This window comes from Chlorocebus sabaeus, chromosome X, assembly GCF_047675955.1.
Source record: "Chlorocebus sabaeus isolate Y175 chromosome X, mChlSab1.0.hap1, whole genome shotgun sequence".
NCBI lineage: Eukaryota > Metazoa > Chordata > Mammalia > Primates > Cercopithecidae > Chlorocebus > Chlorocebus sabaeus.
This window is the reverse complement of record NC_132933.1, coordinates 82,717,571-82,744,417: the sequence shown is the minus strand read 5'-3', so window position 1 is coordinate 82,744,417 and position 26,847 is coordinate 82,717,571. Positions and strand designations below refer to the sequence as shown.

At 42.8% G+C, this 26,847-nt stretch overlaps 1 protein-coding gene across 2 annotated transcripts in view; it reads left to right on the top strand.

The window, feature by feature from the left end:
- The first annotated feature begins 695 nt into the window (after positions 1 to 695).
- Positions 696 to 26,847, top strand: part of IGBP1 (immunoglobulin binding protein 1) — a 32,461-nt gene continuing 6,309 nt past the window's right edge. The window contains exons 1-6 of one of the 2 annotated variants that reach the window (XM_007991973.3): positions 696 to 789; positions 972 to 1,384; positions 1,771 to 2,064; positions 13,732 to 13,927; positions 15,885 to 15,964; positions 17,343 to 17,455. In XM_007991973.3, the coding sequence (XP_007990164.2) occupies positions 1,197 to 1,384; positions 1,771 to 2,064; positions 13,732 to 13,927; positions 15,885 to 15,964; positions 17,343 to 17,455 (871 nt within the window). In that variant the 5' untranslated portion in view covers positions 696 to 789; positions 972 to 1,196. Of the gene's footprint in view, positions 790 to 971; positions 1,385 to 1,770; positions 2,065 to 13,731; positions 13,928 to 15,884; positions 15,965 to 17,342; positions 17,456 to 26,847 lie in introns of those variants that run through there. The other variant, XM_037988894.2, reaches the window with a different exon arrangement.

Sequence of the window (26,847 nt, the reverse complement as noted above, 5' to 3'; positions counted from 1 at the left end):
CAAGTACAATTAATTCTAATAATATATTTAATCCAATATATCCAAAAGACTATCATTTCAACATGTAGTCCCTGTAAAAAGTATTGACATTTTTCATTCTTTTTTTTTAATGTCTTTGAAATCTGGGGTTTTTTTACACTTGCAACACATCCCGATTCAAAATAGCCACTTTCAAGTGCTTAGTAGCCACAAGCAGCTAGTAACTACCTACTGAACAACGCAGTTCTGCATAACTGGGCTGCTTTCCAAACTGATCACTTTTTTTTTTAATTCAGATAATGACTGATACTGAGTACTCAGGCTAGCCAGAGTGGTGCAAAGATGAGTCAAATTCATTGTGATAAGAGACATTTGTAAGTCACTAGCAATTATACAGTGTGGTAGGTGCCATGATAGAGATGCAGAGAAGAAACTCAGACTTGACGGCTGAAGGGCACAGGATGGAAGGCGGTGGGGAGACAAGGAAGGTTGCACAGAAATAACATTTGACATAGGATAGGAACTAAGTGCACGAAGGGAAGCCGGCTGTGCGGTGACCGAAGTTGCAGGTTACCAATCTTGCTGAGGGGGGCTCCACTGGACCCCGGGTCGTAGGCATGTGTGGTGTGAAGGGGAAGAGGACGGGAGAGGATTGGCTGGGAGGAACCCGGAGCTCCAGCTGGTGGGTGGACGGAAGCCGCAGGGGGGCGCTACTTGCACTTCGCGCTCAAGCGACGGGATCTTCAAACCGTGGGAGTGGTGAGGCGGCTGGAGTCCCTGGACTCCTCAATCGAGGGAGCTACTCGCGAGGTAAGAGGCGCGCCTGACCGGCTCCGAAAGCGCACTCGCTCGTCCGCACTCCTGGCGCTCCGAATTCAGCCTCGCCACACCCGGGCTTCAGAGCCCACAGAACTTCTCAGCCCCGTGTCGGCGACGAGGAGCTCATGGTAAAACAGCGCCTAGGGTTTCGCTTGTTTGTTTGTTTTTAACAGATGCCTACGACTTGCAATAGGCTGCCTCATAAAATGAGTCTATGGAAACGGTTGCCAGGGCCGGCGAACGGCGGCTCCCGGAAGTCCTTTGATGCTTTGGTAACAGTGAAGCTACTGGACCAATGAGGTGCCTCTTCCGGTTTTGTCCGCGGTCGCCCAGTTCTTCTTTATCAAGGTTGCCTTTGACCCCGGGAAAGAGATCTTCCGGGTTCCTCTCTCCCCAAGATGGCTGCTGAGGACGAGTTACTGCTGCCGCGGCTCCCTGAGCTGTTCGAAACGGGCAAACAGTTACTGGACGAAGTAGAAGTAGCGACTGAACCTGCCGGTTCCCGGATAGTCCAGGAGAAGGTGTTCAAGGGCCTGGACCTCCTTGAGAAGGCTGCCGAAATGTTATCGCAGCTCGACTTGTTCAGGTATGGGGGAAGATAGTAATAATGGCTGAGAACGAAGGTAATAATGGTTACCAAGGGTGGAGCCATTGCGTCTGAGTGGAGGGGACCTTTAGTAGTGATAACCTTTCGTTCCTACTTACAACTGCGATCTCGTGTACATTGTTTACATTCCCCACCTCTCTTCCCAGATGGTTGATATCCCACGACTTTGCACCCTAGTGTCTGCTGATTGCAAGGCACTGGATGTGAGCGCTCAGCCACTTTCATTGAGTGAAACTGGGCGCTGTTACCCGTGCCTCCTCCCTCTGCTCCACTCCCAGCCCAGTCTCCCACTCCGTCCCCCAGGAGCCAAGGGCCACAATTTGAATGCCTAGCCAGGCTTCACTGCCTCCTTTTTGCCCTTCCAGCCGAAATGAAGATTTGGAAGAGATTGCTTCCACCGACCTGAAGTACCTGTTGGTGCCAGCGTTTCAAGGAGCCCTCACCATGAAACAAGTCAACCCCAGCAAGCGTCTAGATCATTTGCAGCGGGCTCGAGAACACTTTATGAACTACTTAACTCAGTGCCATTGCTATCACGTGGCAGAGTTTGAGCTGCCCAAAACCAAGAACAACTCAGCTGAAAATCACACTGCCAATTCTTCCATGGCTTATCCTAGCCTCGTTGCTATGGCATCTCAAAGACAGGCTAAAATAGAGAGGTGGGTCAATAGCTATAATATGAGGGCTGCCCAATGGCAGTGCTTTTCGGGGGCATGCTTTCTTGGCGGTTGGTGGGGGGCCAGAATGGTGTGTGTCACTTTCTTGGTTCTTATTGAGCATAGGCCCTGGAGAGAGCAAACTTTCCTGAGTTTTTAAAGAAGCCTCTGCTTTTGTTGAGATGATTATACTTACCTATCAGACCCCTACTACCTTATGGTTGCCAACAGCAGCAATGTAGTTTAGCAGAGTGTCTCCCAACCTTTTCCACATCACATCATAGCAATGTTCACATGGTACAGTGGGGTAGATGTCTCTGGAAGACAAAGCTAGGCCATTTTATGGTCCACTGATTGAGGAGCTCTGTTCAGACTGCTGGAGTAGATTGTAACATCCTGAACTCATCTTAGTCCTGGCACAGCTTCATCGTGTGATCTTGGAAAAGTTGCTTACTTTCTTAGGTTTTTTTTGTTGTTGTTTGTTTTTTAAACAACATTTAATGGGTGGTCATGCTGTCTAGGAACTATGCTAGGCACTGGGGATACAAAGTATATAGGTGTTTGTGTGAGTATGAGTTGTCCGTGCCTTGGAGGAGCATACAATCTGGTGAGGAAAACGGGCATAGAAACAGAATATCAATATAAACTGATGTTATGGAGGGTTGTACAAGGTACTATGAGAGCAGACGGGAGGGGCACCTAACCAAAGGGAGCAGGAGAGAGGAGAAAGCTCCCTGGAAGAGGTGACTCCTGTGCTGAGTTCTTTAAGGGTAAATAGGAATATCCAGAGGAAGAGGAGAGGAGGGCATTAGCCAGCAGAGTATGTAATAGCCTTAGTAAAGCCATAGAGGCATTAAAGAAACAGTGGTGGGTGGAGATGTGTAGGACGAAAACAACAGCTATAAGCAATTAGGTGATGGTAGAACACAAAGAGGGTGGTGGTAAGGGGGAAGGAATGATACTGAAGAATGTTGTAGGGTCCACATCAAGGAGAGCCTGGGATGTGAGGAACGTGAAGAGAAACTTGTTGCTGAGAACTTGATAAGGTGTTTGAATCCCAGCTCGACCGCTGTGATTAATCACTGATTTTTGGCAAGTTATTTAATCTTTCAGTACCTGAATTTCCCCAGCTGCAAAATTCAGATAATAATAGGTCCTTCCTTATAAAGTGGTTTTTGAGGATTAAAAGAGAAATATATATAAAGCAGTTAGCACAATGTTTGACACAGTAAACACTCAAAGTCAACTATTATTATTTGTGGCTAAGAGTATGGGTCGTAGAGTGAGAGACCTGGGTTTGAGACCCAGCTTTGCTTATAATCTGTTGGACTTCGGGGAAGTTATTTAACCTAACTGAGCCTCAGCTTTCCTCATATGTGAAATCTAAATAATAGTGGTACAGATGGTCCCCGATTTGCGATGGCTTGTCTTAGAATTTTTTGATTTTATATTGGTGCAGAAGCAATACACATTCAGGGGAACATCAATAAATTACATGAGTTATTCAACACTTTATTATAAAACAGGCCTTGTGTTAGATGATTTTGCCCAACTGTACGCTAATATAAGTGTTCTGAGCATGTTGAAGGTAAACTAGGCTAAGCTATGATGTTCAATAAGGTGTATTAAATGCGTTTTCAACTTCCCATATTTTCAATTTATGATGGATTTATTGGGATGTAGACCCGTTCTAAGTTGAGACGCCTGTGTACCTACCTTAGGGTTAATAAGCACAAATAGGAAAAAGCACATAAAACAGCACAATATCTGGCACATGGTGAGTATTCTGTAAATGTCAGCTGCTATCAGATAGGACATGCCAAAGAGCTTACTCTGGTTGGTGACTGAGATCCACTGAAGAGTTCTGTTTCTTTTTTCTTTTTTTTTTTTGATACAGAGTTTTGCTTTTGTCACCCAAGCTGGAGTGCAGTGGCGTGATCTCGGCTCACTGCAATCTCCACCTCCTGGGTTCAAGCAGTTCTCCTGCCTCAGCCTCTTGAGTAGCTGTGATTACAGGCACCTGCCACCACGCCCAGCTAATTTTTGTATTTTTAGTGGAGATGGGGTTTTGCCATGTTGGCCAGGCTGGTCCGCCTCGGGCTCCCAAAGTGCTGGGATTACAGGTGTGAGCTGCTGCGCCCTGGCTGTTTCTTTTCATATAGTAGCATGATCACATTTGCATTTTAACTAGTACACTCTAACAGCAGTTAGGAAACAATGAGGGAAAAGATTAGACCCAGTTAAGTAACAAAGGTGACTGGGGTTTACTATTGCAATGGTAGAGGGATGGGGGAATATATTTAGAAGGGTTGAATCTACAGGAAACCTGGTGATCAATTGGTTGTAGAAGGTGGGATAGAAGGAAGCAGCAAGGAAAGATGTCCATGTTTCTGATTTAGGTGGATGGCTGTGAAATTTATTGAGATGGGGAAAGAGGAAGAAGAGAAGATGGGGGAAGGGGAGAGTATGAATTTAGTATTGAAACATGTTGAGTTTAAGGTGCCTAGGAGATAAGTAGAGGTATCTGTTAGTCTGAAGCTCAGAGGAGAGGCTTGGTCTAGAGAGCTGAAGATGATTCGTTTATTCAAAAATATTTATTAATTCCTTCCTGTGTGCCAGGAGCTGTTCTAGGTGTTAGAGAACCAGATAAAGTCAGTGCTGCTATGGAGCTTTTATTCTGGTGCTAGAGAAAAACAATAAGCTAGTAAATAATGAAATTTCAGCTGGTAAGGACTATGAGGAATAATAAAGTTAGGGGATGGTGAGTGACTGAGGATATGGGCTAGACTGATATGAAATGGAATTTAACATCCTGTCCTTTGTAAGTAGTTGGGGGCAGCCTGTCAACAGGTAATAGGTAGTTTAAACAGTGAGTTTGGTATCCAAATAATTATACAAAAAAAAAAAAACTGCAAGAGAAAGACGAGGGAGTGGTCACATCTGGTTGGAGGATGAAGAAAAGGTTTCAGAACATAATGGCATTTGACACCAGGCGCGGTGGCTCACGCCTGTAATCCCAGCACTTTGGGAAGCTGAGGCAGGTGGATCATTTGAGGTCAGGAGTTCAAGACCAGTCTGGTCAACATGGTGAAACCCGGTCTCTGCAAAAAAAAAAAAAAAAAGCCGAGAGTGGTGATGCACTCCTGTAATCCCAGGTACTCGGGAGGCTGAGGCAGCAGAATCGCCTGAGCCCAGGAGGCAGAGGCTGCAGTGAGCCGAGATCGCGCCATTGCACTCCAGCCTGGGTAATGGAATAAGACTCTGTCTCCAAAAAAAAAAAAAAAAAAAAAAGAACATAAATGGTATTTGAGACGAGTCTTACAGGATGATTAAAAATAGAAATTAGGCTGAGCATGGTGGCTCATGCCTGTAATCCAACACTTTGGGAGGCCAAGGCAGGAGGATTACTTGAGCCCAGGAGTTCAAGAACAGCCTAGGCAACAAAGTAAGACTCTGTCTCTACCAAAAAATAAAAATAAAAAATTAGGTGTGGTGGCCCAGTCCTGTAGTCCCAGCTACTCCAGAAGCTGAGCTGAGCTGGGAGGATCACTTGAGCCCCTGGAGGTTGAGGCTGCAGTGAGCTGTGATCGCACCATTGTATTCCAGCCTAGGTGACAGAGTGAAACCCTGTCTCAAAAAAAAAAAAAAAAAAAAAAAAAAAAAAAAAAAAAAAAATTTTCTTGAGTGTAAAAGTAATAGTGCTCATTGTAGAAAGTTTGCAAAACAGAAGAATATTTTTTAAATTAAAAATAAGCCTCGATCCTAGCACTCATGATGATCATTGTTAACTTTCTGGTGTGTTTCCTTTCAGATATATAGCTATTTAAGTTAATAAATTTGGAATGCTGTAGCTATCCTGTTTTTTTTAACCTAACATACCGTGAGCATTTCCTCATGTTTTTTGAAACCATGATATTGAATGTTCCATGCTCTAGTTGTACCATAATTATTTAATCTATTATTATCAAATATTTAGACACTGGTTTTTTTGCTATTCTGAGTAATGCTATAAACAAACATCTTTAAATGCATCTGTCACTGTTTCCTTAGGGTGGATTTCTGGAGCCAGTGACTGGGTCAAAGTGTTTGAATATTTTGAGGCTCTTGACATATGGTAAAAGTGTGCTTTCCACGATAACAGAGTTTCAGAATATGTTCCACTGCATTTGTCTTGGATGTTAATACTTAGAAAATCCAATTGGGTGGCCGGACGCGGTGGCTCACGCCTGTAATCCCAGCACTTTGGGAGGCCGAGGTGGGTGGATCACCTGAGGTCAGAAGTTCGAGACCAGCCTGGCCAACATGGCAAAACCCCATCTCTACTAAAAATACAAAAATTAGCCAGGCGTGGTGGCGGGTGGCTGTAATCTCAGCTTCTTGGGAGGCTGAGGAAGGAGAATTGCTGGAACCCAGGAGGTGGAGGTTAAGCTGAGATCGCACCATTGCACTCCAGCCTGGTCTGACAATAGCGAGACTCCATCTCAAAAAAAAAAAGAAAAAGAAAAAAGAAAAAAAAGGATAATCCAATTGGGTAAACAGAAAGTATCTATTGTTTTGATTTGCATTTCTTTGGCCTGCCTGCTTTGAATGTTTTTCTTAAATGCCTGACAGATATCAACACTTAACTTTATACTAATGTCTCCCACATTCCTATCACTAGCCCAGACTCTTCCTGACCTTCAGACCCATACTTGCAACACCCTTCCTTCATGGGTGTTTCACAGACATGTCATACTTTGAACCCTTGGCTTTTACCCCCAAATGTGCCTCCACAGCCATCTCAGTAAGTGTACCACCATTGACTTAGGTTTTTAAACCAGAAACCTAGGATTTAGCTTCAATTCCTCCCGTTTTCTGAATTTTCACATCCAGTCTATCAGCAAAGGCCTGTCCATTCTAGCTACAAGAGGTATCTTCTATCCTTCTATTTCTCTCCATCTCCACTATCATACCTCAGTCTAGGCTACCAACATTTCTCACCCTAGATAGATAAATCAGCTCCAAGGCCTTGTGTGATCTGCTGCCTGCCTCTTTTCAGTCTCACCATGTGTCATTCTCCCCTCGTTCACTAGACTCCAGCCACAATGACTGTCTTTCAGTTCTTTGAATAGACCCAGCTCTGTCCCTCTCTAGAATCTCTGTGTGTGCAGTTCTCTTTGCATGGAATGCTCTTCATATGGCTAATTCTTCATCCTCTAGGTCTCAGCTTGAATATCACTCCTCAGGCCTTTCCAGATCAGTCTCTTTAAGTAGTTAACAACTATTATTCTCTCTTTGCTTCATGTCTGTTTCCTTCTTGGCACTTATGTGCAGTCATTTCATGTGTCTTTCTGAGTTTTGTCTTTCTCCCCTACTACAGTATATTCTCTATGAGGGCACAAGTCATTTCTTGTTCACTGTGTTTTGCCTGCCGTAGAGCTTGGCATATAGAAGTTACTAAAGCAATACTTATTGTTGACAAGCAGAAGAAACAAGATGAACAAAAGCCCAAAGCCAGGGTATATTTAGGTATGTTCAAAGACCATGTAATAATCTGGTTTGGCAGAAGCTAAGAGGAGTATGGTTGTAGCTCTGCAGAAAGAAGTGATATGTATATAAAATAGTGAAAAAGAAGAAAGGCAGAGGGAGAAATACAAGTTAGCATGTTAAGATAGTACTTCAAATAGGAGTGATAAAAAATGAAGTTATAGCTATCAGAGATACTACTTTTGCAAGAAGAGTTTACATGGTTAGAAAACAAATTACTCAGATCCTTATTTACTTTCTGGAAGTCCCCCAACCCATGCCTTTAGATATTGAGGCCGTCTTACATAAAACACCTGAATGGTATGTCCTCTCTCTCAAAACCTGTTTCTTCATGTATGTCCTCTATTTCCCATATCTGAGGAGTATGAGTCTGGTTGAGTAACAGCAACTCCATCCTTTTGAGAGAAGTAGAGAAGTGAACGCTGGCTAAGTAATGAGTCTAGTTTTGGATTTACTGAATTTAGGTCCTCAAGTGGCAACTGGATAGTCATTTCCAAAGACAGATTGAAATGTGCAAGTAAAGTTTATGAGACTGTTTTGTGACTGATATGAAAGATTTAGGAGGCCTCTGCTTTGGTTGGTGTAGATGAGTTTGCCAAGGAAAAACATGTAGACAGAAAAAAACTCAAGGATAAAACTTTGGGGCACGTTAAGGGAGAAGGAAGAGGAAGGAAAGAGCAATCAGAAACTCAGTAAGGTTGCCGGGCGCGGTCTCTCACGCCTGTAATCCCAGCACTTTGAGAGACTAAGGTGGGTAGATCACAAGGTCAGGAGTTCGAGACCAGCCTGGACAAGATGGTGAAACCCCATCTGTACTAAAAATACAAAAAAAAATTAGCTGGGCCTGGTGGCAGGCACCTGTAATCCCGGCTACTCGGGAGGCTGCAGCAGGAGAATCACCTGAACCCGGGAGGTGGAGGTTGCAATGAGCCGAGATTGCGCCACTGCACTCTAGCCTGGGCAACAGAGCAAGACCCCGTCTCAAAAAAGAAACTCAGTAAGGTACAGGTAGTTACAGGAGCCTGGAAAAGAGAAAGCAAATGTTATGTCCTCTTTGAAGCCTTTCCCTAATTATCTTCCCTCCCAGATACCATGGCATTTAGTTCGTGTTACTTATCACAGTATAACTATCTGTCGGTCTCTAGACTTGAAACTCCTCAAGGTGAGAGACCTTGACTAATTGTATCTCAGTATCCTAATTATATCATTGTATATAATTGCATCCCTTGGTGCCCAACCCAGTAATTGGATCATAGTAGGTACTTGGAGGTGTCTTTGGGAGAGACAGAGTGGTCATAAAAAGATGGAAGCAAAATGCCGTAGCAGAAAAAGCCTAGACTTAGGAGTCAGACCTGGGGTAACTAATCCAATTTCTACCACTTAATAGATGTGGCATCATTTAGCACCCCCCCTCCAGCCTCAATTTCTTTACCAGCTAACAGTGTATTGCTGCTTACAAAGCACTTTGATTTGTGTTTTTCCATTTGATCCTCGTAACAACCCCATGAAATAGACATTCTTGTCCCCATTTTAGAGATTAAAAAAAAAGCAGGGGGGGCGAGCACTCTGAGAATTGAATTGCCCAAAGTTACATAGCTAGTAAGTGGCTAGGTTAGGATTTAAACTCAGATGTTCAAATTCCCAGTTCAGTAACATTCCCACTGTAGCATGGAAAAGAGAAGAGTAGGCCAGGTGTGGTGGTTCATTCCTGTAATTCCAACACTTTGGGAAGCCAAGGCAGGCAGATTGTTTGAGTCTAGGAGTTCAAGACCAGCCTGGGCAACATGGCAAAACCCTGTCTCTACAAGAAATACAAAAATTAGCTGGGTGGTGGTACACGCCTGTAGTCCCAGCCACTCAGGAGGCTGAGGTTGGAGGATGACTTGAGCCCGAGAGATTGAGGCTGCAGTAAGCTGTGATCACAGCACTGTACTCCAGCCTGGGTGACAGAGTAGAGACCTTGTCTCAAAAATAAAGAGAAGAGCGATCATTTAAAAGGGCAGAAAAATGAGTTGAGGGAAAGTGTTTCTAAGACAGGGGAAAAGCACCAGTAGAGTGAAAACTAGCTGCTAATGACAAGGAGGATGATCAATAGAGTGAGGCCTGGAAGAATGTGTGTGGGGTACTAGATTGATAACAAAGGTGGAGTGGTAAAGACATTACCTTTGATCGGGCATAGTGGCTTGTGCCTTTAATCGCAACACTTTGGGAGGCTGAGGCAGGAGGATCATTTGAGGCAGCAGTTCGAGATCAGCCTGGGCAATAGACCCTGTCTCACTACAAAAAAATTAAAAATTTGCTGGGCATGGTGGTGTGCACCTGTCTTAGCTACTCGGGAGGCTGAGGTGAAAGGATCACTTGAGCCCAGGAGCTCGAGGCCGAAATGAGCTGTCATCACACCACTGCACTCCAGCCTGGGCAACCAAGCGGGACCAAAGCAAAACAAAAAAAAAAACAAAAACATTACCTTGGAAATGCCTTGGTAGAGACAGAATCGTTCCTTAAAGACAAGAGTAAAAGAGGAAGAGAGAAGTTATAAATTTTATTTTATTTTTATTTTTTTTTGAGACAGAGTTTTGCTCTGTCGCCCAGGCTGGAGTGTAATGATGTGATCTCGGCTCACTGCAACCTCCAACTCCCAGGTTCAAGCAGTTCTGCCTCAGCCTCCCGAGTAGCTGGGATTACAGACATGTACCTCCCTGCCCAGTTAATTTTGTACATTTAGTAGAGATGGGGTTTTTCCATGTTGGTCAGGCCGGTCTCAAACTCCTGACCTCAGGCGATCCGCCTGCCTCACCCTCCCAAAGTGCTGGGATTACAGGTGTGAGCCACCGCGCCCGGCCACTTACAGAGATTTTATGGTGAAGAGGGAAATTGAATTCTACATTGGCTGGCCATCTGGTGAGTGTGATGGTGATAATAGTCTTCACAAAAGATGAACAAAAGGATGGCTGAGCAAGGGTGACCACTCAGCCAAAGTTTGACAATAATGGTTTGTAGTTGAACCATTTGATACAAGTTTCTAATTCATTAACTCTCTTCAACAGCTTGGGAACAGAGAAAGGGAATGGAAGTTGCCCAGGGTCAGAAGGGTTACAAGGATAGGGGATTGTAGGGCAATAGGGAGTATTTCCATGTAATGGCCCACCATGGGGAATCTAACGGTGATGAAGGTCTCAGACTGGTTTTCCATCTGGTCCTTGGAGCCCAAGAATTTCACTGCAGTGCCTCGGGGTGGGGGGAGTGTTGGCAGCCCTCCTGATTTAACCGAGGTAAATTTTACTTGTTTATTACTTATGGGAGTTCCATGGCATCTCTCATTAGAAGAAAAGGTTCTTTTACTAAGACAAAATTGTTTAAAAAACACTGGCCCAAATGAACAAGTGTTGAGTTAGAAGTTTAAAAGATGACGAGCAGGCTGGGTGCGGTGGCTCACACCTGAAATACACTTTGAGAGGCTGAGGCGGGCAGATGACCTGACGTCAGGAGTTTGAGACCAGCCTGGCCAACATGGCAAAACCCCGTCTCTACTAAAAATACAAAAATCAGCTGGGTGTGGTGGTGCACACCTATAATCCCAGCTACTTGGGAGACTGAGGCAGGAGAATCACTTGAACCCGGGAGGTGGAGGTTGCAGTGAGCCAAAATTGCGCCGCTGCACTCCAGCCTGGGTGACAGAGCAAGACTCTGTCTCAAAAAAAAAAAAAAAAAAAAAAAAGGTGATGAGCAAAGTCATAGAAGCTAGGAAATAGAAGAAAAGGAAGGAGCAGCAGAGTACAGTAGTTAGGCCTTAAGCATGCAGAGAATGGGAAAAGAAACAAAAGAACCTTATTCCGAGGACTACTAGACTAACCCCGAATTTACCCTGAATTATATCATCCTAAGGTCCTCATATGTTTTTTTTTTTTTTCCTGTGACTTAGGTACATCCAGGAAAGAGGGTTGGGGATAGGAGTGAGACTGGAGTTAAACATTCTCAAGTAGTATCTCTGATAGCATTCATGAACTAGGAATTGTATTTCTTTGTAGTGTTTTACTCAAAAAGCTTCCTAGGATAATGATGTGTCAGTTATTTGTAACATTATAGTAAATGTCAATTGTTAAGTAATTGTTAAGTAAAAAGGAACAGAAGAGCCTAAAAATTGTTTAAATAACCTTTTCAGAACAGTGGTTCTTGACTTTTTTTTTTCTTTTTTTTTTTTTTTGAGATGAAGTCTCACTCTGGCGTCAGGCTGGAGTGCAGTGACACGATCTCGGCTCACTGCAACCTCCCACTCCCTGGTTCAAGCGGTTTTCCTGCCTCAACCTCCCAAGTAGCTGGAATTACAGGCGCACACCACCACGCCCAGCTAATTTTTGTATTTTTAGTAGAGATGGGGTTTCACCATGTTGGCCAGGGTGGCCTCGATCTCCTGACCTCATGATGCACCCCCCTCAGCCTCCCAGAGTCCTGGGATTACAGAGCCGAGCCACTGCACCTGGCCAGTTCTTGACTTTTCATGAGTCATGGACCCCTTGCCCCTTTGATAATTTGATAAAATCTATAAAAATTTCTCAGCCAAAAAAAGAGAAAGCATATAGGTAGAGTTCTGTATAAAATTTGAGGGAGTTCAAGGACCACCCCCACCACACTGAACTCTCTGTGGACTTCAGCTTAAGACACCCTGATTTGGGTGAAGACCTACAGAGGAACATCTGATTCTGGAGAGTCTAAAGTGGGATTTCAAGCAGAGATATTTCAAGATACGTCTCTTGGAAATCTTGATGTTTTTCCTTGACTTCTCTCTTTCCTTCAGGCTCTTACATCCAATAAATCAACATATCCTATCTATTTTATATTTTAAATATACCCACATCCCACTATCTCCATCACTACCTTCCTGTTTCAGGTCACCATCTCTCACTTGGATTGTGGCAGTATCCTCTTAATTGCTTTCCCTGCTTATATCCTTGCCTCATAGCTCCCACAGCCTATACTCCACACAAGAGCCAGAGTGGCCCATATTTTAAAAAGTCTTTTAATGTCACTCTATTCATGTCATGTATTCAAAAGCCTCCAGTGGCTTTCCCATTCAAAATATCATGATATTTGATATTTTGGTTATTGCGACCTACCAGGTTCTACACATTATGGCCCTGGCTATGTCTGACTTCATTTTCTATCACTCTTCTTGACCTCGGCCACACTGGCCACCTTGATATTTCTCAGCCGTGTCAGGCCAGGCACACTTCCCACTTCATGGCCCTTGTATTTGCTCGTCTTCCTTAGCATAGTCTTCCAGATATTGGCATAGTTACTTTCCTGAAGTCTTTGTTCACTGTCACCTTTTCAGAGAGGTCTCTTCTGACTACCTTGTATCTAATAGCACCACTACTTTTCCACCATCACCGTATGCACTTGACCTTACTTTTTGCTCTTTCATAGCACTTACCACAACCTAACTCATCTATTTCTTTTTGTCTACTCCACTAGAATGAATGCTTCATGAGACCAAGGACTTTTCTTTTATACACTGCTGTGTCTCCAGCACTGAGAATGGTGCCTGTCACGCAATAGGTACTCAGTAGATATTTGTCAGATGACATACTAGAATGCATCCTGAAAAAGAAAGGTAGCCAGGGTGGTTACGAGTCTTCAGATGATACAAAGATAAGCCAGAAGAACTGGGAACATTTTGCCCAGAAGAAAAAAAGAGTTGACCATTTTTTAGGCTGTTTCACAAGGCATTCCTGCATCAGTGGCAGGTAAATGACCTCTAAGATTCTACGATTCTTTGAAGGTGTAATTCCCAAAATGGAAGCATCATAGGAAGCACTATGTTGCGATTCTAAGCACCCACCCTAGTAAAGGTCAGTATAATCAAATGACTAAGGTACTCATCGTCCCTAAAAGAGTTGCTGAGATCCGGTTACTTCTGTATTTTTCTGGCTTCAGAATGTACTCCTCAGCCCCTGCTGGGTCCTTGTCATCTGAGGGAACTGCCTGGTGGCAAACTCTGGGGTATAGAATCTATATTCCTGCCAAGGTGGAAATTGGCATGCTTACTACCCGGTCATTTGCAAAGATGAAATCTTATTGAGGCCTTCTTTTGAAGGAATACCTCTTTATTTGTAAGTTCATGGGTAATGCTTTTCTGTGGAACAGATACAAGCAGAAGAAGGAGTTGGAGCATAGGTTGTCTGCAATGAAATCTGCTGTGGAAAGTGGTCAAGCAGATGATGAGCGTGTTCGTGAATATTATCATCTTCACCTTCAGAGGTGGATTGATATCAGCTTAGAAGAGATTGAGAGCATTGACCAGGAAATAAAGATCCTGAGAGAAAGAGACTCTTCAAGAGAGGTAAGCCTGGCCAAAGAAAGCTACTGCCAGAGATGTGAGTATTCTACAGGAGATCAAATTAAGACCCTGTTAAGTCTCCATAAAATCACTGTTTTTATCAAGATGAGTATAGAAAGGCCAAAGGGTCACTAGAGTAACTTTCTCTTTAATTTAATGTGCTCCCCAGTGCTTTTTAATCTGTAACACACTTGTAGTCATTTGTAATGTTGTGGTATACCATGGGGGACAGAAAAGTCTCTGAAATAAAAATTGGTTTTGGTTGTGGAAAGCTGTGGCTGCTGAAGGAAGGCATAGGGAGTTAAACCTCTTAAAATCTGTGCTAACTGGCCACTATGGTGGCTCATGCCTGTAATCCCAGCACTTTGGAATGCCAAGATGGGCAGATCACTTGAGGCCTGGAGTTTGAGACCAGCCTGGCCAATATGGCAAAACCCCCTCTCTACTAAAAATACAAAAATTAGCCAAGTATGGTGGTGCGTGTCTGTGATTCCAGCTACTCAGGAGGCTGAGGCAGGAGAATTGCTTGAACCTGGGAGGCAGAGGTTGCGGTGAGCTGAGATCATGCCACTGCACTCCAGCCTGGGTGACAGAATGAGACTCCATCTCAAAAAAAAAAAAAAAAAAAAAAAAAAAAAAAAAAAAACATTGTGCTGACTATAATAAAGGGGAAGAGAGAAAGAGGATAGGAATGGAGAAGAAACATAGAACTGGAGGAGAGGGAGAAAAGAGTAGGAAGAATCTGAAACAAAAGACCAGGGGGATATGCTTAGGTTGGAGGAGGAATTAGAATTTAACCTTGCCACAATGATGCACTCTCACAGATTACCCACGTAGGAGGCACAGCAAGGACATTTCCATGCACAGAGTGTCCAGTAAACTGGTAAAGAAACCTGGCGTAACAGCTTTGGCTGTCTTTGAACATCATAACCCTGTTTTGGAGCTGCCACTTCAAAAGAATAGGCTCTGCTGCCACTTGTTCTTTGGTTCAGGACACAACATGAATTGGGTTGAATTTATCAGCAAGTCACAGGCATTTATTTAAGTCCTCAGAGAAACCTCTTCCTAATTTGATTTGTACTAATTAGCCCAGGAGCTCTTGCCTCAGGATAGCATAAACCTAGTTCTTCATGTTAAGAGATCAAAGAATGAACAATTAGTATTCTAAGTCATAAGGCCCCTTGAGCATGTCTAGATGAGTGCTTTACAAGCATTTTAAGGCTGGACTTTTCTGGGTACTGCCCTGTCCCTTTCTTTGTGTGTGGGTTTTTTGTTTTTTCTTGTTCATTGGTTTGTTTGTTGTAATTGTCGTGTTGTTTTAATGTCCTCTCATGTGGTATTGGAATTGGTTCTGAAAGTGATCGAGCTAGAACTAAGTGAGCACCTTTTTTTTAACCATCCTTTGTTTCAGTATGCCCCTAGAAAGCCAAGGTTCCTTGAAACTTTTCTATATACCTCTATATGGAAACTACCAACTATTCCTTGTCCCTTTCATTTAGGAACATTGACTTCTAAAGTGCCGTAGAAGTTCTTGACAGTTAAGTGCATAATTACATTGGAAGAGGTTTTAGAAGAAGGGTTGTAGTGATTCAACTTTTTAACTGAAGGCCAGGCTGAGGAAAGGGGCTTCAGGTTCACCTCAAGGGATTTAGATGGAACATGGAAGAGGACTTTGGAATCTTCTTCTTTGGACAGGGTATTTTAAAGCCAAGTAATTTTTTTTACTTCTAGTGATATGATTCCTGGGAGAACTTTCTGTCTTTTTTGTAAGGTACTCAGGCCCCCTCAGGAGAGCTAAGGAACCTCCACCATTAGTGTTCTGCTGCTGTATCTTAAGAGACTGATAAATAGAAAGTGAATTTTGAATCCAGAGCTTTTCAAGCACCCGAAGACTTGAGAGCCCATATGGTAGGTTGGGTAAAATGGCAAATTCACCTCTCATAATTAATTTCCTTTTTAGGCATCAACTTCTAACTCATCTCGCCAAGAGAGGCCTCCAGTGAAACCCTTCATTCTCACTCGGAACACGGCCCAAGCCAAGTAGGTAGTACTAGAAAGGGGTTTGCTTTGCAGCCCTCTGCTTTTATGGTTCAATGTGGCAATTCATGAGTGACCCACAGACTGAGTGATGTTGAAAAGTCATGAACTCGGCCGGGCACAGTGTCTCACGCCTGTAATCCTAGCACTTTGGGAGGCCGAGGTGGGTGGATCACCTGAGGTCAGGAGTTCGAAACTAGCCTGACCAACATGGAGAAACCCCGTCTCTACTAAAAATACAAAATTAGCTGGGCGTGGTGGCACATGCCTGTAATCCCAGCTACTAGGAAGGCCGAGGCAGGAGAGTCGATTGAACCTGGGAGGCAGAGGTTGCAGTGAGCCGAGATCACGCCACTGCCCTCCAGTCTAGGCAACAAGAGTGAAACTCTGTCTCAAAAAAAAAAAAAAGAAAAGAAAAGTCATGATCTCACCTACGGAAGTTGTTCTTTTATTAAAGGGATATTATCTCTCCCGAAACTTTCACCATGTCTGTCTTCCTCAGACACTTTCTTCACAAACTCAAGCTTAAAAATAGGCACACATGGGCCAGGCATGGTGGCTTATGCCTGTAATCCCAGCCCTTTGGGAGGCCGAGGCAGGCGGGTCACCTGAGGTCAGGAGTTCAAGACCAGCCTGGCCAACATGGCAAAGCCCCATCTCTACTAAAAATAGAAAAATGAGCCAGGCATGTTGGTGGGCACCTGTAATCCCAGCTACTCAGGAGGCTGAGGCAGGAGAATCGCATGAACCCAGGAGGTGGAGGCTGCAATGAGCTGAGATCACCCCACTACACTCCAGCCTGGTCGACAGAGTGAGACTCCATCGAAAAAAAAAAAAAAAAAGGCGCACATGTAAACAAACAAATAAAACAGAAAAAAGGAAAATAATTGAACGGGGAATTGTATACTTTAAAGGTTTTTGTTTTGTTTTGTTTTGTTTTTTAAACATTATTTGCACTCTTCCTGCCTTCAGCTACAATTCTCAAAAGGACATATTTGCCTCCCTATGATTTAATTCTGAGTTCTTGAGATACTTTTCCCTAGGGTGGCATGAGAGTCTCCCTGTTTTCTGTACCTTTCAGAGTCACCAACTGTGAATACCCATTCCACGGTGTCTTCACTGCTTTGTGGAGTATTGGCCTCTGGGATTGCTTAATGGGAGGTGATCCTGGGCTATTTATCTTCTCATGAAAGCTCTGGACTTTAATGCCCCTTTCTGGATGCCTCTTTTTACATATCCTCCCGTGAGTTTGCAGAACTCCTCAGAAGTTGACTGGGTAGGGAACAAGGCTGAAATGGACACAGACTTTGTTGTTAAAGAGACTTTTTAGTAGTAGTAGTTTTTTTTTTTTCGTTTTCTAAATGCAGTGTAATTTTTGCAGAGTATTTGGAGCTGGTTATCCAAGTCTGGCAACTATGACGGTGAGTGACTGGTATGAGCAACATCGGAAATATGGAGCATTACCGGATCAGGGAATAGCCAAGGCAACACCAGGTATGACGGGGTAGGAGGGAAATAGTTGTACCACTGGTCTTTTACTCCCTGGCAATTAAGTTCTCACCAAGTATAGTTGCCCTTTAGGAGCAGAAATAGTGGGGACAAAGATTCTGAGTAATAGAAAGATTCTAGGCAGTATTATGTTTATTATTAGATAGCAAATGATTATGGGAGGATGGGGACAGTGGTAGCATAGTTTGTAAATCTCTCCAAATGTCATGACATAAAAACAGAGCAAGCTGTGTAGAAAACTCAGTCTATGGATAGCAGTTCCACATCTGGTAATGGCAGAGTAGGTTGTATCAGGCCAGCCCTTCATACAGGATAACAATTACAAACTGAACAAAATATTTTTAAAAACAACTACCTGAAGGTACTGGAAGGTCACCAAAACAGGTGTAAGCTGAAGGAGAGTCAGCACTTACAAGGAGGAAATGACACTTGGAACTCCTTGAGGGCAGGGACTTTGGCTTACTGTACCTTTAATGCCCAACTTGGTAATTGGGTCATAGTGGGTACTTGGAATTGTCTTTGGAAGGGCAAGATGGAGAGGGTGGCCATCAAAAAGGTGGAAGCAATAGGGTATAACAGAAAAAGTATGGACAGACCTGGGATGAACAGTCTGACTCCTGTCACATTTTTTTGAGATGAAGTCTCACTCTTGTCCCCCAGGCTGGACTGCAATGGCGCAATCTTGGCTCACTGCAACGGCCGCCTCCTGGGTTCAAGCAATTCTCCTGCCTCAGCCTCCCGAGTAGCTGGGATTACAGGCACCTGCCACCATGCCTGGCTACTTTTTTGTATTTTTAGTAGAGATGGGGTTTCACCATGTTGTCAGGCTGGTCTCGATCTCCTAACCTCAGGTGATCTACCTGCCTCGGCCTCCCAAAGTGCTGGGATTACAGGCATGAGCCACCGTGTCTGGCCCTCCTGTCACTTAATAGATGGAATATCCTAGTCCCTCTGAGCTTCAGTTTCCTTATCTCATAATTAACCCATTTGATCCTTTTTTAAAAAGGAAAAATAGAGACAGGGTCTCACTGTGCTTTCCAGGCTAGTCTCAAACTCCTGGGCTCAGGCAATCCTCCTGCCTCAGCCTCCCAAAGCACTGGGATTATAGGCATCAGTCACCACGCTCAGCTTCATTTGATCCTCTTAAAACTTCATGAAGCAGACATTCTTCTTCTCATTTTAAGATGAGAAAGTGCTCTGGGACAAATAGGTGAAAACAAAAAGAAAAAAAATAAAAATAAATAAGATGCGCTGGGCGCAGTGGCTCACACCTTTAGTCCCAACACTTTGGGAGGCTGAGGCAGGCGGATTGCTTGAGCTCAGGAGTCCAAGACCAGCCTGAGCAATATGGCGAAACCCCATCTCTACCAAAAATACAAAAACCAACCGAGCGTAGTGGCATGTATCTGTAGTCCCATCTACTCGGGTGGCTGAAGTGGGAGGATCACATGAGCCCAGGAGGCAGAGGTTGTAGTGAGCCAAGATCATGCCACTGCACTCCAGCCTGGGTGACAGAGTGAGACCCTGTCTCAAATAAATAAAATGAGGAAGTAGTCACTGAGAACTGACTTAAAGTGGCCTGACTAGGATTTAAAATCAGACCTTCAAATTCCCAGATTCAGTTCTGTTTCTACTATAGCACCAAAAAGAGAAGAGTGGTAATTTGAAAGGATTAGCTTTTCACCTGTGGGCAAACTGCAGTTAGTATGATGTGGGGTAACTCAAACTTGGTTAGGAACTTGCAGTAGTACTGTTTGAGGAATGAGAGAACTGAGGTCACAGTGACTAGCAACTGAAAAATGAAGGAAGATATCCCAGAAAAGAGAGAACCACAAAGAAGATGCCCTTTTTCTGTATATAGACCCTACTGAAATCTCTGGCTGACTATGCATGCACAGAATGGACTCTAAGCACCTCAACTAAGGCTAAAATAACTGAATGGAGAATTCAGCTGTTGCCCAATGCAAGGGAGGTAGAATTTGGCATTTTGGTTTTAGACAAGTTAATTGCCTGCTATAATGAAAAATCAGTACTCTTTAGAGGAATGAAACATAATTCAAAATCTGTACAATATATCATTTATCACGTCCAGAATTCAATTCTAAGCTATTAGACATGAAAAAAACAAACAGGAAAATGTGACTCATAACTCAAAAGGAAAGGCAATCAATGGATACCAACCCCAAGATAACTCAGATGTTGGAATTAGCAGACAGGGACTTTAAAACAGCTCTTATTTTTATCCTCAAGGGCAGAGAGCAAAAGATGTTTGTAATTAATGAAGAGATAAGAAATCTCAGCAGAGAAATAGAAACTATACACATAATTCTGGAATGGAAAAATACAATATCTGAAAATGTAAAGTCACTGGATGAGCTTAATACCAGATTGTTGCTGACAGAAGAGCGTGTCAGTTAACTTGAAGATCAATAGAAATTATCCAATCCGAAAAAAAAGAATGGGTAAAAGTAAGCAGTATCTCAGTAGCCTGCGGAATTATGTACAAAGGTCTCATGTATGTGCAGTTGGAATGCCAGTACGAGAGGAGAAAGAAGGGAACAGAAAAACTTGAAGAAATGATGGCTAAAGATTTCCCAAGATTCAGAAATGTCAGCAAACCCCAAGCAGTTTAAATACAAAGAAAATCACACATAGGCACATTATAGTCAAACTGCAGAACACCAGAGAGAAAGAGGAAATTTTGAAATCATCCAAAGATAAAGTACACATTACAAATAGGAGAACAAGGATATAAATTATTGCTGAATTTCCATTAAAAACTGTGGGAGCCGGAGATGGTGGAACATCTTCAAAGTGGTGGGGGGAGGAACTTGTCAATGTATAATTTTATACCCAGTGAAAAATATCCACAAAATGAAGATGAAATTAAGACATTTTCAGATAAATGAGAGCTATAAGAATTCTTCACCAGAAAATTGACATTAGAGAAATGCTGAAGAAAATTCCTCAGGCTGAGGAGAATGGTATCTATTCAGATAGAAATGTAAATATTCAAGTAGTGAAGAGCATCAGAAATGGTAATTATGTGGGTAAATACAAAGGACTATCTCCCTCAACCCAGTTTTAAAAAACTATACGTGACTTCTCAAAGCAAAAATTACAGTACTGTCTTGTGAGGTTTATAATATATGAGGTGTAGTATATATGACAGCCATTGCAAAAAGGACAGGGTAAATGGACGTATTTTGTTTGTGAGATTCTTCTGTTTTATGTGAACTGATACATGTACACAAATTACTCTAAAACTTAGCAGCTTAAAATAATCAGCATTTATTGTATCACATAGTTTCTGAGGGTGAGGAATTCAGAAGCAACTGGGTGGTCCTAGCTCAGAAACATTCATGAGGTTGCAGTCAAGCTGTCAGCTGGGGCTGCAGTCTTCTGGAAGCTTGGATGGGACTAGAGAATTTGCTGCCAAGCTCATCAATGTAGCTGAGGACAGGAGGCTCACATAGCATTGCTCACAACATAACAGCTTTCATTCCCCAAAATGAATGATCTGAGAATGACCCAAATCAAAAGGCTCAACATCTTTTGTAATCTAATGTTGGACTATGACTTCTGCCCTATTCTATCGGTCATATAGACCAACCCTGACAAACAGTATGAGAGGGGACTCCATAAGAGCATGAATACCAAGAGGCTGGGATTGTTGGACACCATCCTTGAGGCCCCCATCACATAATTTTAACTCTAAGTAGGCTGGAAAGTTAAAGATGAACATTGTATTTCCTAGAGCAACCACTTAAAAAATAATTTATCAAGAGAATGAGAAAACAAGCCACAACCTGGGAGAAGATACTTGCAAAAGACATATCTGATGAAGGACTTTGTATATTTTACCCAAAATATACAAAGAACTCTTAAAACCCAACAATAAGAAAAGGAGCAGTTTTAGGCCAGGTGTGGTGGCTCACACCTGTAATCCCAATACTTTAGGTGGCCAAAGTGGGAGGATCCCTTGAGCCCAGGAGTTCAAGATCAGCTTGAGCAACATGGTAAGACCCCCTCTCCACAAAAAAAAAAAAAAAAAAAAAAAAAAAAAAAGTTTTAAAAACTTAGCCAAGCATGATGGTTTGTGCCTGTAGTCCCAGACACTTAGGAGGCTGAGGTGGGAGGATTACTTGAGCCTGTGAGGTCGAGGCTGCAGTGAGCTATCATCGCACCACTGCACTCCAGCCTGGGTGACAGAGCAAGACCCTGTCTCAAAAAAAAGGGAGCAGCCTGATTAAGAAGTGGGCCAAAAACCTTAACCAATACCTCACCAAAGAAAATACACAGATCACAGATAAGCATGTGAGAAGATGCTCTACATCATGGCATTAGGGCAATGAAAATTAAACCACACTGAGATACCACTATACACCTGATAGAATGGCCAAATCCAGAGCACCTCAAATGTAAATGGAATAAACCTTCAAATTAGAAGTCAGGGATCGATTATCAGGTCTAGCTACATGCTGTCTATAAGAGATACATTTTAAATATGAAGACACAGATTGGTTACAAATAAAAAGAACAAAAAAGTTATATAGGTGGCTCATGCCTGTAATCCCAGCACTTTGGGAGGCCAAGGCATTTGGATCACGAGGTCAGAAGTTCAAGACCAGCCTGACCAACATGGTGAAACCCTGTCTCTACTAAAAATACAAAAGTTAGGCGGGTGTGGTGGTACGCGCCTATAATCCCAGCTACTCAGGAGGCTGAGGCAGGAGAATCACTTGAACCCGGGAGGCTGCGATTGCAGTGAGCCTTGATCACACCACTGCACTCCAGCTTGGGTGACAGAGTGAGACTCTATCTCAAAAAAAAAAAAAAAGATATATAGGTTGAGCATCCTAAATCTGAAAATGAAAAACCTGAAATGCTCCAAAATCCGAAAGTTCTTAAAGCTAATGATGCTTAAAGGAAATGCTCGCTGGAGCATTTTAGATTTTCAGATTTGGGGTGCTCAGCCAGTAAGTATATGATGCAGATATTCTAAAATAAAAAACAAATCTGAAATACTTCTGGTCCCATGCATTTCAGATAAGGGATACTCAACCTATACCATGCTAACAGTAAGCATAAGAAAGCTGCAGTAGCTATAGTAATATCAGATAAAGTAGATTTCAAGACGAAAATGTATTATCAGATATTTTGAAAGGGCATTTCTACTGGTAAAGTGGCAATTTATCAGGGAGACACAGCAGTCATAAATGCGTTTGTGCCTAATAATTTTCAAAGTATTTACTTGAATACTTACAGGCCACGGTAGGGTTATTCATTGGCCCAATTTCAATATTGCGTCTCCAGGAACAGAAAGGCCTGGGGCAGGGTTGGGACAGCCAGTCAGTGGAGCAGTCAGTACCTACACATTTACCCATTAAGTTCTCCGTCTTCTGTGGGCATGGTTTGTGGTGCCCCAAAACAATTACACTGGTAATACCAAAGACCACAGATCACCATAACAAATAAAGAAAAAGTTTGAGAAACTGAGAATTACCAAAATGTGACACAGTGACACGAAGTGAGCAAATGCTCTTAGCAAAAGGGCACCAATAGACTTGCTCGCTGCAGGGTTGCCACAAACCTTCAATTTGTAAAAAAAAAATAAAAATAAAAAAAAAGGTCTCTGCAAAGCACAGTAGAGTGAGGCACAATAAAACAAGGTATGCCTTCACCTTCTTTTCAGATACCCATGGAACATTCACCAAGGTGGATCATATACCAGTCTATGAAATAAGTCTCAATAAATTTTTAAAAATTGAAATCACACTGAATATATCCTCAGACCACAATGGAATTAAATTAGAAATCAATAACATACCTAGAAAATTCTCAAATATTTGAAAATTAAACAATACACTTCTAAATAACCTATAGGTCCAAGAGGAAATTAGAAAGAAAATTAGAAAATACTTCTAACTGGGAATAAGTTCAAGAGATCTGTTATACAGCATGGTGACTATCGTTAATGGCTGGGTGTGGTGGCTCACACCTGTAATCCTAGCACTTTGGGAACCCGAGGCAGGTGGATCACCTGAGATTGGGAGTTCAAGACTAACCTGGCCAAGATGGTAAAACCTTGTCTCTACTAAAAATACAGAAATTAGCCGAGCGTGGTGGCGGCTGTAATCCCAGCTATTCGGGAGGCTGAGGCAGGAGAATGGGTTGAGTCTAGGAGGCAGAGGTTGCAGTGAGTCAAGATCATGCCATTGCACTCCAGCCTGGGCAACAGAGCAAAACTCTATCTCAAAAAAAATAAAATAAAAATAAAATACAGAGTAGATGTTAAGTGTTCTTACTGCAAAAATAACAATGTGTGAGATGCTGCATCTTTTAATTAGCTAGATTTAACTATCCCATAATATATACTTCAAAACATGCTGTACACCGTAAATTTATGTTTGCCCATTTAAAAATAAAGAGAATACTTTGAACAGAATTACAGTGAAAGTACAGCATCAGAATTTATGGGATACAACTCGAGCAATGCTGAGATGGAAATATGTGTAACTTTCAACACTTGTTAGAAAAAAGGAAGATAAAATCAATTACCTAAGGTTTTACCTTAACAAGGGCGGGGGGTGGGCCTAGGGAACAAAGCAAGCCCAAAGTAAATAGATGAAAGGAAATAAAGGCAGGGAAACTAGAGGTGGTCGTGGTCATGGTAGTAATGCACAAAAATTGGACATGTGTATACTCCCATGACCTGGCAGTCTCACTCCTCAGTATATACCTAAGAGGAGTGAGACCATATGTCCACAAAAGACCTGTGCAAGATTGAACATAGCAGCATTATTTGTAATAGTCCACACTGAATACACCACTCAAATGCCCATAAATAATAGAATGAAGAAATAAATTTTGGTATATTCACACAATGGAAAACTATGTAGCAGTAAGGTTAAACTATAGTTTGTTAGCTGTGACAAATATAGCTGAATCTTATAAACCTAATTATGAGTGAAAAAAGCCGGATGCAAAAGAGTATACACTGTATGATTCCATTCATACAAACTTCAATAAACACTTAATACTTGTGTGTGCTGGTTGAAAGTTAGTAAGTGTTCACCCTTAGTTGGGGATCATGAATGGAACTGGACCTACAGGGTCTTCTGAGGAGTTAGAAATATTTTGTATCTTGATCTGGGTACTGATTACATGGATGTGTTCAATATGTGAGAGTTCACTGAGCTATACAAATATTAGTATACTTTTCTACATGTATGTTATACTTCAGTGAATATGAAAAAATACCCATGGACAATATTTATAATGAAAATAGGTGGCAGTGTATCCCCATGAACCTCACAATAAAAACAGGTAAGGGCAAATTACCCGTAGCCACAAGATCCAGCAGTTATTGGCATCTGTGCAGGAGAAAACCGGAGTTGGCAGGCCATCTGAAAAACTTGACAAACAGAATTCCAAAGCAGCATATTCCCTAGAAAGAATGGCAGTCCCATTTAAGAACTGCAGTTGAAACTGGGAGGGATGAGTATGAGGGACCAATAGTCAGAAAGTCTGAAAGGGATAGAGTAGTCTAGTCCTTAATGAACTCTTGAAGTTGATCCACCAGGTCTCTCTTCCAGGACAGGGACTCACACTGAGGAGAAATTGCTGAGAGTAGAATTGAAATTAAGCAGGACAGGAATAGAAAAAGAAAGAAAAGGTCCAGATGAAATTAGGAGAGAGGACCAGAACCAGGAACTCCAATCAAGCAAGTAATCATATTTCTTTAATGCACATAAAAACAGCAGAAAGGGAGCCTCTATGAAGTTAGAAAAGCTACTCTGAACCGTGCTTCTTTCTGCAAGTTTAGGAAAACATTTCACGTAAAAATGAACAACAGACTGTGGTGATGGTTGCACAACTCTAAATATAAAACACTGAACTGGGCTGGGTGGGTTGGCTCATACCTGTAATCCCAGCACTTTGGGAGACGGATCACAAGGTCAGGAGTTTGAGACCAGCCTGGCCAAGATGGTGAAACCCTGTCTCTACTAAAAATACAAAAAAAAAAAAAAAAGAAGAAGAAGAAAAAAATTGGCCGGTCACGGTGGTGCGTGCCTGTAGTCCCAGCTACTCAGGAGGCTGAGGCAGGAGAATCGGCCTGAACCCGGGAGGCGGAGGTTGCTGTGAGTCGAGATTGCGCCACTGCACTCCAGCCTGGCAACAGAGCAAGACTTTGTCTCAAAGAAAAACAACAACAACAACAACAAACCAACTGAACTGTATACTTTTAAGTGGGTAGATTTTATGGATTCTGAAATATAGCACAAAGCTGAGAAAAAGGGAACAGAAAATTATCAAAGTGAAACCCTACACAAAATTAGAAAAGAATTGAAAACACTACAGAAAGACACGCTCAAAAAAAAAAAAAAACAGAACAAATCTGAAACATGGTATTCAAAAAAGAGTTGGAAGATATTCGGAAAATAACATAGGACATGGAAGGACAATATAAAGCAGGATTAGAAACACTCAGAAATATGACAACTTGGGGAACATGAATCATTTCAGAAATATAGGCTAAAGTAGAAGGAAACAAGAATGAGTGAATGCAACAGAAAATGCCTTACTATGGTAAAAGGAAGGAAAATTTTAAAATGAAAAAAGATAAACAGGGTTTGAGGAAAAGTGACATATACTAAAGATAGTAAAGGAGACCTGGCATATAGATAATAGGATTATCTGAAGAAGAAAGCCAAAGCAAGGAAAAAGAATACATGCTAAAAGTTAATATTAAGGAAAGTTTCTTGGGATTAAAAAAGTTGAGGTGGGGGGATCTCTGTGGGTGTGGCGCAACCCACAGGCAGCCACAGCAGTGCTAGATTCCAAGGCACAGGTGCTCAGGGTGGCTGTGGAACTTGGTCCTGGGTCCAGTATCTTCTTGAACTGCTGCAGCACCCATGACATGGGTGCATGTTCAGTCTCACGCACAGGTGGATGCCGCTCTCCCACCAAGCCGAGGACTATGACTCTGAGGCACTTCCCAGTAGCTTGGGCCCAGGGGCAGGGATGTAGCTGTGATTCCTATCCTGGGGGTCAGGGCATAGTACTGGCATGGCTCTGGGGAGCGAGGGGTGTTCCAGACACTCAGACCCCAGGGAGCAGGGCACAGTGGCAATTCAGGCACCAGGAAAGAAGATACTGTGTAGTGGTGACTCTGGACCCTGGAAGCTCTATGAGGCCGGGTGCAGTGGCAGCACAGCCCCAGGAATGGTGGGGCATAGCTGTGGCTTGGGCTCCAGTGGATGGGATGCAGTGCAGTGTTGGCTTTGCTCCCCCAGGAGGTGGGACACTTCAGTGACTCAGACCCCAGAGGGCTGGTCCAGATCCAGGGAGGTGGGGGTGCTATGGCTGTGTGG